Source organism: Neopelma chrysocephalum, unplaced genomic scaffold, assembly GCF_003984885.1.
Source record: "Neopelma chrysocephalum unplaced genomic scaffold, ASM398488v2 Primary Assembly neopelma1_24, whole genome shotgun sequence".
In the NCBI taxonomy this organism is placed as follows: Eukaryota; Metazoa; Chordata; class Aves; order Passeriformes; family Pipridae; genus Neopelma; species Neopelma chrysocephalum.
Genome location: NW_020897693.1, coordinates 19,553,000 through 19,563,766, shown reverse-complemented (window position 1 = coordinate 19,563,766; position 10,767 = coordinate 19,553,000). Strand labels below are relative to the sequence as shown.

General features: G+C 38.9%; 1 protein-coding gene across 1 annotated transcript in view; it reads left to right on the top strand.

Annotated features, from left to right (window-relative positions):
* Nucleotides 1–10,767, top strand: part of LOC113979386 (cytosolic phospholipase A2 epsilon-like) — a 37,170-nt gene continuing 26,403 nt past the window's right edge. Inside the window, exons 1-4 of the mRNA XM_027706793.1 lie at nucleotides 1–27; nucleotides 471–506; nucleotides 5,850–5,922; nucleotides 10,135–10,271. Of these exons, the coding sequence (XP_027562594.1) occupies nucleotides 1–27; nucleotides 471–506; nucleotides 5,850–5,922; nucleotides 10,135–10,271 (273 nt within the window). The remainder of the gene's footprint in view (nucleotides 28–470; nucleotides 507–5,849; nucleotides 5,923–10,134; nucleotides 10,272–10,767) is intronic.

Sequence of the window (10,767 nt, the reverse complement as noted above, 5' to 3'; positions counted from 1 at the left end):
ATGGGATCAAATTTAAGTTCAAATGAGGTAAGCAAAAGAAGCTGATAGCAAGCAGAAAGTGGGTAAAATTGCCTGATATTCCAGTGAAGTTGATCACAGAGGAGAACAAGTGGTTCAGATTGTATGGGCAAATCTAGTTTGCTTTTCCTCAGATGCTGTTGCAAAGATGGCTTTCCTAGTCTAGCCTTTTACAGAACTTCATGGCACACCAGCACTTTCAAGCTACATTTTAGGGCTAACTATGTTACTTGTTGTGCTTCCTTAAAAAAAAAAAAGCTTCATGTCAAGGAAATAAGAAGCTGGCAGAGAGTTGTGATGGTATGATGGTGGTTGGTAAAGCACCTAACAAATGTTGTTAATAAGCATAGCTCTAAATATGTGAATGTGAGATATTTTGAAATGTCAGCCTAAAGTAAGGATTTAACCTGTAGTTTAGTTTTCTTAACTTTGCCTTGTGTTGTTTTTCCTAGACTTTTACGGGCACCTCAGCACCAGCGTTGAGAACGGTAGGTAGCAATTAGCTGGCCCTTCATTAAAAGCTGTCCAGCTGAATGTAGATCACCAGAAAAAATGTTAGGAATTCAATGGCTCGGGGCAATTTTTACTGGGTGTTTAAAAGCTGAGCTGCAAACTCAACTTTGTAGATTAAATATTGCCATGCCTTTGTGTAAGCTCTAAATAGTCTGGTCTCTGTTGGTGTCTGATGCTTATGATGCCGGTGTTGCACTTTATCTGGCCTGATTTGTACTTCACCTATATTAATTTTTTAATTCCTCCCTCTTTTGGCGGGGGGGTCTGATTTCTCTGGCTGAAACACCACCTTTTCTTACACTTTATTCCTTCATAAGAAGACCATTCAAACGGGTCTTTCAGTTGTTCTTAGTGCTCTGGTATTTCTTGTAGTCGTTCTTTGCAGTGTAATGACCTGTCATAGAGCTTGCAATTCTCTGTGTAACACGGTGTTTAAAAACATAATGTCAGAACAGGTTAAACTGCAGAATAAGTGTGTTGTGTTCAGACTCCTGACAAGTGTGATCTCATCTAGCCTACTAGGGGTGGGAGCAGTGCCCAGACTTTTCTGAATGCAAAAAAAGAGCAAAAGGTATCTTGTAAATGCTGAATTGAGGATGAATTCTTTGCACAGGCAAAGGAAAGCTCCCTGGGCAATTAGCAGCCATTTATGTTAAGAGGTATTAGCATAAAAGAAAATATATCAGATAAGCTGCTATGATTCAGTGAAGGGGAACAACGGCAGTGGCAACAGGATGGGTCTGTCTTCTGACATTTGCAGTGGGTTTGGGGCTGCCATATCAGTTGTAACTCTCTGGGAATCTGTAGTCAGAAAGATGGACTCTTGCCCCTGCTTCAGTGACACGGGGGTTTCCCAGCCTGGTTTGTTTAGGGCTTTGATTCCATGCGTGGGATTCAGAGTGATACAGAGATTCTCTTCAGTGGTGGTAAATTCAATCTGCTTTGTGAAGATTTGCTGTTATTGGTAGTTATCTGATGCCTGGTTGTGCCTGAGAACCTTCTCTGTTCAAAATGAAATGCTGTGGTAAAGCAAAAACTGCAGAATTTCTTCAAAAACTAGCTTTTAAAATGATGTGTAGGCCTCTCTGTATAGTCTCACATCCCTAAGAAGTATGCTAGAATCATAAAAATCATTACTTTTAGTCCTGTAAAACTAGCCTGTGTTTAGAGGATCAATCAGGGTTTTTTAAGGCTTAGTGCTTTTTACATTGTTAGTAGGTATGAAACCTATGCAGTTCTGTGGCTTTAGATAGTGTCTCTTATCTTTAGGATATATTTAGGGTGGCAGGACGGCCCTGAATACAGTATGTACAATTTAAAGTAAGACCTAGAGGTCCTTCTTGCTGCCCTGAATCTCCAAGGCTCACAGAGGTAAAAATCAGGAATGACCTGAACTTTTTTCTTTTTTTTTTTCTCTCCTTCCCCCCCTCCCCACTATAACAGTCGGTATTTATGATAAGTATATAAACCTATTATACCTGAATTGGTTTTTGTTACTCAGTGGCTCTGTTAAGGAAATGAGTTTCATTTTCAGAGTCAGTTTCAGGGCAATCCATAGGTTTTGTGTGATTTCAATTTGAGTGGCTATCTAAATTAAGGTGAATATGTAAAATACCTGGTGAGAAAATTTTGGTAGTGCCCTTATGCTGATAGTCAAAAAAGTAACACTTTTTAGATCACTCAAATTACTATGCCATATCAAATTAATAAAGACAACCATAGTCTTGAGAAACAAAACACATCAATGTGAAAATGCTTGACTTGGTTTCTCTTCTAAGATTTGGATTTATTCTAACACACAAATCTAGTTCTAAAGCTACAAACAGGAAGAGAAGAAAAAAAAAAACACATGAAAATTGCAGTCTAAAGCCACAGAAGTTTTGCATAGCTCTTGGAAAGAAGCAGGCATTGAGTCACTGCTGTTCCGTTTGTTTTTATTCTGGAACAACCTTAGCAACTTCTACTGACCTAATAAGACCCAGCTATGGGATATTTTAAAATGGTTGAAATAAATACATAATACGCAGTACAAGGAAAAGTCTTTCTTATGCATTGACTTAGCATGAGGTGGTAGCCATAGTAATGTAATGAAATCCTGCCTGCCTTTGAGGCTCCAAAACTCTTTGAAGTTTAGAGGTGCCACATACCTGACCAAGGTCAGAAGCAAGGCAGTGACCTGTGTTTTAAAGCCTTGACACAGTGAGTGATTTCTGTGTTGGTCTTCATAGCTTTTAAAGTACTGATGAGATTTCTATTTCTTTTTGATGAGAAAGTAAGGGAAGAATGCTATGCTCCCAATAGATGTGTGCTTTAATAACTACCTTTTCTCTTGATGTAACTTGGGAACATTGTACAAGTTTCACTCTAGTCTCCTCTAGGGAAAAATTCCATGACAAACTTTTAAGCTTGGAATTTTACTGAAGTAGAGCAGTTTTAGAGCCACATAAGTTATGTAACTTATTCATATGGATGAGCACTCGTATATGAACACTCCTATTGACTTCCCATGGACTAGATATGTAAGGATTGCACAAGTGTGCCACAGGACTTAATTGAATTTTTAACTGATGTAGCATAGTGTGATCAAGACTCCCATTTGCAACCTCATATATTTAAGTAGTTTCAAAAGTGATTATTAAAATGCCTGGCTTGTGTTTCCGGTTTATGAGGTAGGAATCGTGTCACAGATGAAATAAATATAGAAGCTGAAAGTTGAAGTGTGTGTAATAACTGACCTGGGAGGCCTGTGGCTTTAGAACTTATCCAGCCTGCGATATGGGCACCATCATATTAAAGGGAAAGATGTGGAAGTCCTTCCCAATTACCAGCAGATTACCCAGTTTAAGATACACTCCCCTAGTTTTTCTGTGTGACTTTGAGCAAGTCGCTGACAGCTAGACATGACAAAGCATTCAAGCACCTAAAAGATAGGAGCTATAAGGTCTGACTTTCAAGACTCTAGCATGGGAACAGACTCCACAACCTGAAGTGAAACACTGAGGGTTGCTTCTTTAAGTTTAGAGACTAAGATACACCAGAATGGGAATTGTAAGAGCTGAGCAGGGAACTGCATAAATAGCTATGTCCAGGGACAGCTAAGAACAGAAACACCTCTCATAGTTCCCATCTCTGTGTGCCACTCGGCTTCAGGTAGATACCACTATCCACTTGAGATTCACAAAGTAAAAGTCTAGATGCTTGTTTTCAAAGAGCAGAACAAAGTTTACTCCTTTAAAATGGTGTCAAGTCTAGTTGTTAATAGCACTTCCCTGGGATCGGGAACTTCTGCTCAAGTCCATTCTTCTATAGTCAAGGGATTCAAGCCTTATCCTTTCTGGATAAGAGATATGCTCCACCTCTTCTGCTGAAATAGCACTTCTGAGGACAAAAATATTTATGACTTACTGGGTGAGAAAGCAGGGACCAAGAATAATTGTGGCAAATGTGAATGGATTTGGCAGGGATAGACAAGCCTTGGCTGTTGGTCCCTGTGCTTAGGAGTGCTTCTGTGTTTTACCCAGTTCTATTTAATGCATATAGAAAAGTAGTTCTGGCATTTCAACTATATAGTTTGGACATGATGTCTTTTGGTGGCTTTTGATGGAAGACTGCAATCTTCTTTCAAAGTGTGTCTATCCAAGTTATCCTTTGTGGCCATATTTGGGATAATGGAGCAGATAATGGTGTGATACATTATTTGAGAATGAAATGTCCCACAGCTGACAATTCAAGGGCTTGCAAACTGTGCACCATAAAACTGTGCCCTGTGCTAGAATTTGGTCAGGTCAGATAAAGTAGAACAAAGGTGCTCAGATTGATGACTGCTCTGACCTTCCTGTTACTGTCTCACTGCCCTTCAACTTTGCATCTTCAGGCCTCTTGCCAACCCAAAGAGAAGTGCAAGAAAATATGCTAGAGATTACCTAGGCTATTTCTTGGAGGCTGTTCTTCATCTCTGCTGCCTTTTCAGAGGTGCTGAGGTTTTCATTGGTGAGGACAAGGACCTGCTTCATTACACTGTATTAGTGTCCAATGTCATGGTCCCAGTTGCTAGACACTTTGTCAAAGCATTGTGAAACACTTCAGGATAAGCCTTGTGATACTGTTGGAAGGACAAATGTTTCGACAAAACGTATATCATGTATGAAGGAAGTAATAGCAGTTTATTAGTTAAAATCAGTACCTCATTTTTACTTTTGCTGCTTATAATTAATAAAAGCACTTCCTATGCCTGTATTAAGTAATAAAACTTATGTGTTTTTGTTAAGACACTGTATTATCTTTACTAGCATATAGAGTATCTATGAATGCAAGAGTGAGATGATTTTTGGGTAGAGTTAGCATCTGTTCTTACTAATTGGTACGGAGAGAAAGATTAGATAAGTTTTTGGGCACAAGAAAACCTGTTTCTGTTCTAAAACAGAATCAGTAAATGCAAAGCTAAATACCAATTTAAGCATGTGTTGAGAGAAATGATATCTGTACATACATTGGTTTTAAAAGGAAAGATGGTATATATGAAATAGAGGAGATGTTATTGTGGGAGAGAGAAAGTAGTTGTCTCCAGGGTGAAATGGGGTAAGGGTTAATTTATAGTCTGAGGAATATGAAGACACATTAGTATGAGCCATGGAAGTTATGAGTTATTATAGACTTAATATCTCTGAGCCCAAGGTGTCTGATATCTAGTGGAGTTATGAGTTAAATCCTGAGATCATCTCTGAGATGATTTTTGTAACTTTCTGCAGGGGATCAGGGCTGAAGATCACAAGTGGATCAGAGTCTTCATGAGAAGTATCTCATCACTGTCAGCTGCATTTCTGGCATTTTAGGCTGTGCAAGGGAGCTTGTGCTGCTGAGGGAGCTTTTGCTGGTGCATGGTAGCCCCTTATCTCTACTTTCACAGCTACTGTGACAGTGTTTGGTGATCCGGTCTGTTCCACTGCAGGCAGTGGTGTGTGAGAGGTGAGGGCACCCATGTATATACTGTAAGGATGTTTATTGCGGTAATAATGAAGCGATGTTAGAAAGAAATTATCTTTTTCAAATCAAACTCTTAGCACCTATTCTCAACTCATATGTGATTTTGAAATCTGTTGCTTCTATTTTAGACCTGAAGAGAGTTCTGTACCAAAAATGTTCACAGTTTTCCAGCTCTTCCAGTTGGTTTGCAATTATATTGGCTCAACCTTAAACCTGTTGTTTTATCTACATCCTTAGAACTTTAGGGTTACAGTAATCTGTATTACTGTATATACACTCATTATAGAGTGTAATAATAATGTAATATTTTTAAATTTTTTTTAATTTTTGTGTAGGCACCTGTATCTCCTTTCAACCTGCTCACTGTAAAAATACTAAGAGTGAGGAATGTCCGGAAGGCAGACTTGTGTGAGTACTTCTACTGTTGTTGGATGTTTCGTATAACTCTTCAAAGAAAATATTTAGACAATGTTATTGTTCTCAAATTGTGCAGGAGTAAAAAGATATATTGCTGTATGTTTGCAAGAATTATTTTTAGTTTGATACTGAAATTTTTTTTCTGCTCTTCAGTTTAAAGAGACTGACTCGAGCAAGGTGATGCATTTTATGTCTTTTTTTTCATACCTCAATGTATTAGATATATTTCCTACCCTTCTGACATCATGCTTAGCTGCTGATCAGAGGGCTGTTAAGTAAACAATGTAAATTCTTGTGGTTTTAAGTAAGAAACCTGAGTATTTCCTACAGAATTTCTGGATAGAAGAAAGGAGAGAACTGGTAATGCAGACATAAAATCAGCAGTAGTGGGAAAGCCTATGAAAATAACAGAAGTACAAGCAAAAACATTCTATTGCTTCTGCAAAATTTATAAATATGCAAGAAGTTATGATAAAATCCAATGTGTCTCAAAATTTATTTAACCTAAAGAATGGAGCACTTTAAAAGTCAGAAAAAAAAATGAACAGAACATTACTGTGAGAGCCTGAAAGGAATTTAAGTGGGGGATAGTGAGGCAAAGTGAGAAAAGGATGTCTAGAATAGAGACTACAAGAGAAAAATGTCATAGCCAGATCACACAAGAGTTAATAGTGAGAGAGCCCAGGACAGAAGAAATCTCTGCAGTAGGGAAGTCTAGGGAGTCTGGTGACATCCAGCTGAGAAAAGCCCTATAACAATTCACGGTCTCTGCTCTGCAGGCTGGTAGGCATTGGCTTGTTAAACCAGTGTGTGTGGCAGCAAATTTAAAATGAAATCCTCAGTGGGAAAATGACACTTGCAAAAGATGGAAAGAACACCTTGTTTGCTGTCCAGATCTGACACTGACTTACCCAGGGGAAGGACTGGCTTAATTCTGAATTTTCCAATTAATTGAAGATCTTCCTCACAGCTTTCATTACACAGATGTGGGTCCTCAATAATACACTCTTCTAGGTGCATTGAGACTTGTTCAGATGTCTTTCAAAATGCAGTTACGTCACTGAATCACTTTAATGGAGAAATGTGAGTAGTGAAACATCTGTTTAAAGAGGTTGGAAAGGCATGAAAGAAAAATGTGAAATAAAGACAAAAAGAATAAGAAAATTTGAATCTAAAGACCACAAGAATAAAACCAAAAGGTGTAAAACAAAAAGTCCACAATATATTCCCTAAAAGCTCATTGAACATGGCTCAAAATCAGTTTTCTTTTGGTAGCCGCAGAATTTCATGCAGCACATCATAGTTTCTGAGAAAACCAGCTGTAAATTTTAGTTAATCCATTCTATATTTTTAGTTTTTAACTTGTGTGATGGATCAGGAATAGAGGGAAAACTTATCAGAGGTTGAATTTGGTGGTTTCTGGCAGGAGGGACGTGGTTAGATGACGTGGAAGTTGTGCTTAAAAGCAGTGTTTTTTGGATGGCTGATTACTATCAGGGAACAAATCTCTGCTGCACTTACTTGTGGTATTCCGGGTTACTTACTCATGAGTCTTCTACAATGTAATACTACTGTGCTTCTTTATGTTTTCCCTTGGTTCATTAGACAAGATGAAAGCACCTCATAAGATGTAAAGTTCTAGGTTTCCTGGAGGTTAAAGACCAATTTTTATGTACAGAAACATACATTCTCTGGGCTTATGGTTGGATGCATAACTTTTCATTTAACAAAATCCAGATGTTCAAATGCCTAAATGGTATTTTGCACAAACCAAATAGGCCAGCACTGCAACTGCATCTACCAACCTGCATGCACAATTATTGGTGCATTATTAAATATTTTAATATTATTTTATATTTGTGTACTCCAGTAGATCGTCTGCTTATGCTCTGGTTTCTTGTGGCTGTCCTTCTCAGGAACAACTTGCTTGCAGTCACTTGTTATCACAGTGAATTGTGCAATCTTTCTTCGTTAAACTTGTTGGCAGATCTGCTGTATCATATGGCTTTAGTACTTTGTATTCTGGTCTCAAGAACAAAAAAATATCATACCTTCACCTCCTTGATATGCCCCAGATTCAGAACTTGGACATCCCAAGAATTTGTTTAAAGTGTATCTGTCTGAGAGTTTTGTAAGCTTTTCAGCGAGAGTATTTTCTCAACAGAAAATTTGTTGTTGAAGAAACTCACATTATTGTGAAAAACCTGTCCATTTTTTTGTCTGCAGTGGGAAGGATATTTCAGGCAGTCTTTTCCTTTTCTGAGGTATAAAAAAGGCAAACATTTCAGCTAATTTTCCTTGAAACCTCACTATTTTCAATATGGGAAAATGTCCCTTTTCTACCTGTTTGTAATGGTAAAAGTATGCTGCTTGTTACAATTCTAAGTTAGCATTTATTTCCTCCACCTTAGTTTTCTGTTTTTTATTGTTAAATGTTGGTCTTATGTTAAATGTCTGTCTAAATGTTATGTTTTTATGTTAAGTCATATATCAATTTATTTTTTATGTTCCTATTTACTTCACCAGTGAAAAAAGAGTATACTTTAACAGTATTCCTCCTTACTGTTGTTTCAGAAAAAGATAATTTTAATAGGTTTGGGTATAGGCCTGAAAAACTAGACTGTGTTTTTGACCCTGACTGCATTATGAGATCTTGGGCAAATCATATCATCATGGAATGGTTTGATTTGGAAAGGACCTTAAAGATAATTTAGTTCCAAACTCCTCTCCCATGGGCAGGGACAATTTCCACTAGACCAGGTTGCTCAAAGCCCATATCCAACCTGATCTTGAACAGTTTCAAGAAATTCAGGTTTTCTCAATGTACTTATTTGCATAATCCTTTTATTGCTACTGTGAAGTATTTCGTCAGTGTGTCTCAAGCCCTTTGAAAATGGAAACTGTAGCTTTAAATCACCATTAATCATTTACATTTTCATCTGCCTACTCTTGTGCCTCTGCTGAACATCTGATCAATCATGCTCTTCTGATCAGGTGTGGCTAAGGCCGCTCTCTGGAAACGCTTTCCTTCCCACAGTCAGTATCAAGATTTTGCTAATTGTGATAGCATGGTTAACTACACAATAAAGGCGCAGCTTGACTGGTAGAAAAATCTAAATCTGCAGTTGTTACTGAAAGATAAAGAGGAAATACATGAAGTAATTGTTCTTAATATGATGTAATAACACTGTTACACGTTTTGGGAGTGATGCAGGGCTTGACTATGGGTTGAATTATTTGACCTCTTCTGACTCACAAGGTTGCTGTAAGAACCATGTGACTGGCTGAGCATTGCTAATGTGAAATAGGGAGATTGCATTACAGGTATGAGGGAAAGACCGTCAGTGCCTGTGTCATGGTTCTGCAAATCTCACTCCCTGGAGTTCTCCCTTCAAACCCGAGGACTCAGAATATAGGAGAAGCTGATGTCTTTAGTGGCACTCATGGCTTCCTTCCCCAGACATGAGTGATGGCAGAATCTTTCCAGTCTGCAGATAAAATAGTAGGAAGGAATTGAACAACAAGTAATTTAATTGTGGTGATGAAACTGATTTTTGTTTTCCAAAAGAATTGCTGAGAAATACATAACTTCTAAGAACTTTGTCAAATATATGAATGAATATGGAATTGACACATTCTGATTTGTGGTACAGAAATCAAACTTTTCAGCTTTGATGGGAGAACACTTTGCTTTTTGGCAAAAAAGATCTGTTGTTCCTTATTTAAGGCAGCACTTTATTAAAGACTTTCATTTAGTTATTGAAACTCTTCATTCTCTAATGAGATTCTTCCCAAGTCTGGGGAATAAATTATAGAAAATAAGTCTCTACAGCCCAGATTTAAGGTTTTGAGGTTTGTTGTCTGTTCAAGCCATTTGGAAAGTCATGAATATAAAGCAAAATGCAGTGTGGATAGGTGTTCATGTACTGTACATGGAGTACAGCGCTATTTCAAATATAAAGTAACATTAAAAAAAAAAAGTAAGTCTGACTAAAAATTAAAAGGTGGAAATGAGCACTGCAAATGAGTGAAGATGTCTCTATTTTCCTGTAAGTGCTTAATTGTATTACTTACTCATACCCTGTATATTTTAGGAAGAAAGCCCCAGCTGTGCCATCTTTGTCTTATTAGGGTTAAACGTGCACTGTGCAGTAATTCTTTCTCTGGGTACATTTTAACTGTACTCATCTTCTCCCTATACAGTCACCCTTTCAGACTGTTATGTGACACTGTGGCTGCCTACTGCCTCAGCTGAGAAGGTTCGGACCAGAACCATCAGGAACAGCAAAAACCCTGTTTGGAATGAAGCTTTCTGCTATAAGATCGACCGCCGCGTCAAGGTAATGAACATAAATGGTTTTTATAATTTGATGTCTGCAGATAGTAGATTACACAAAAGTACAATAAACCAATACATATATAGCTAGTTTCCAAGCACTGGAGATGTTAAAGATTTCTCAGAAAAAATACCTGTTGCTTACATGCTCCTTAGTGTTGTTCTATTCCAGCTATTTGTTACTTAAATATCTACTATGCTGAGGCTGTGCGCACGGAGCTCCGCGCCTGGCCGGTGGCCCTGAACACGCCATGCGGGACCCCGCTAGGCTCGGGGGCTGCTGCAGGCGCTGTGCAGGACGCCGCGCCGGCCCGGGGGCTTCGCGCGGGCGGGAAACTTCCGCGCTGTGCGCACGGAGCTCCGCGCCTGGCCGGTGGCCCTGAACACGCCATGGGGGACCCCGCTAGGCTCGGGGGCTGCTGCAGGCGCTGTGCAGGACGCCGCGCCGGCCCAGGGGCTTCGCGCGGGCGGGAAACTTCCGCGCTGTGCGCACGGAGCTC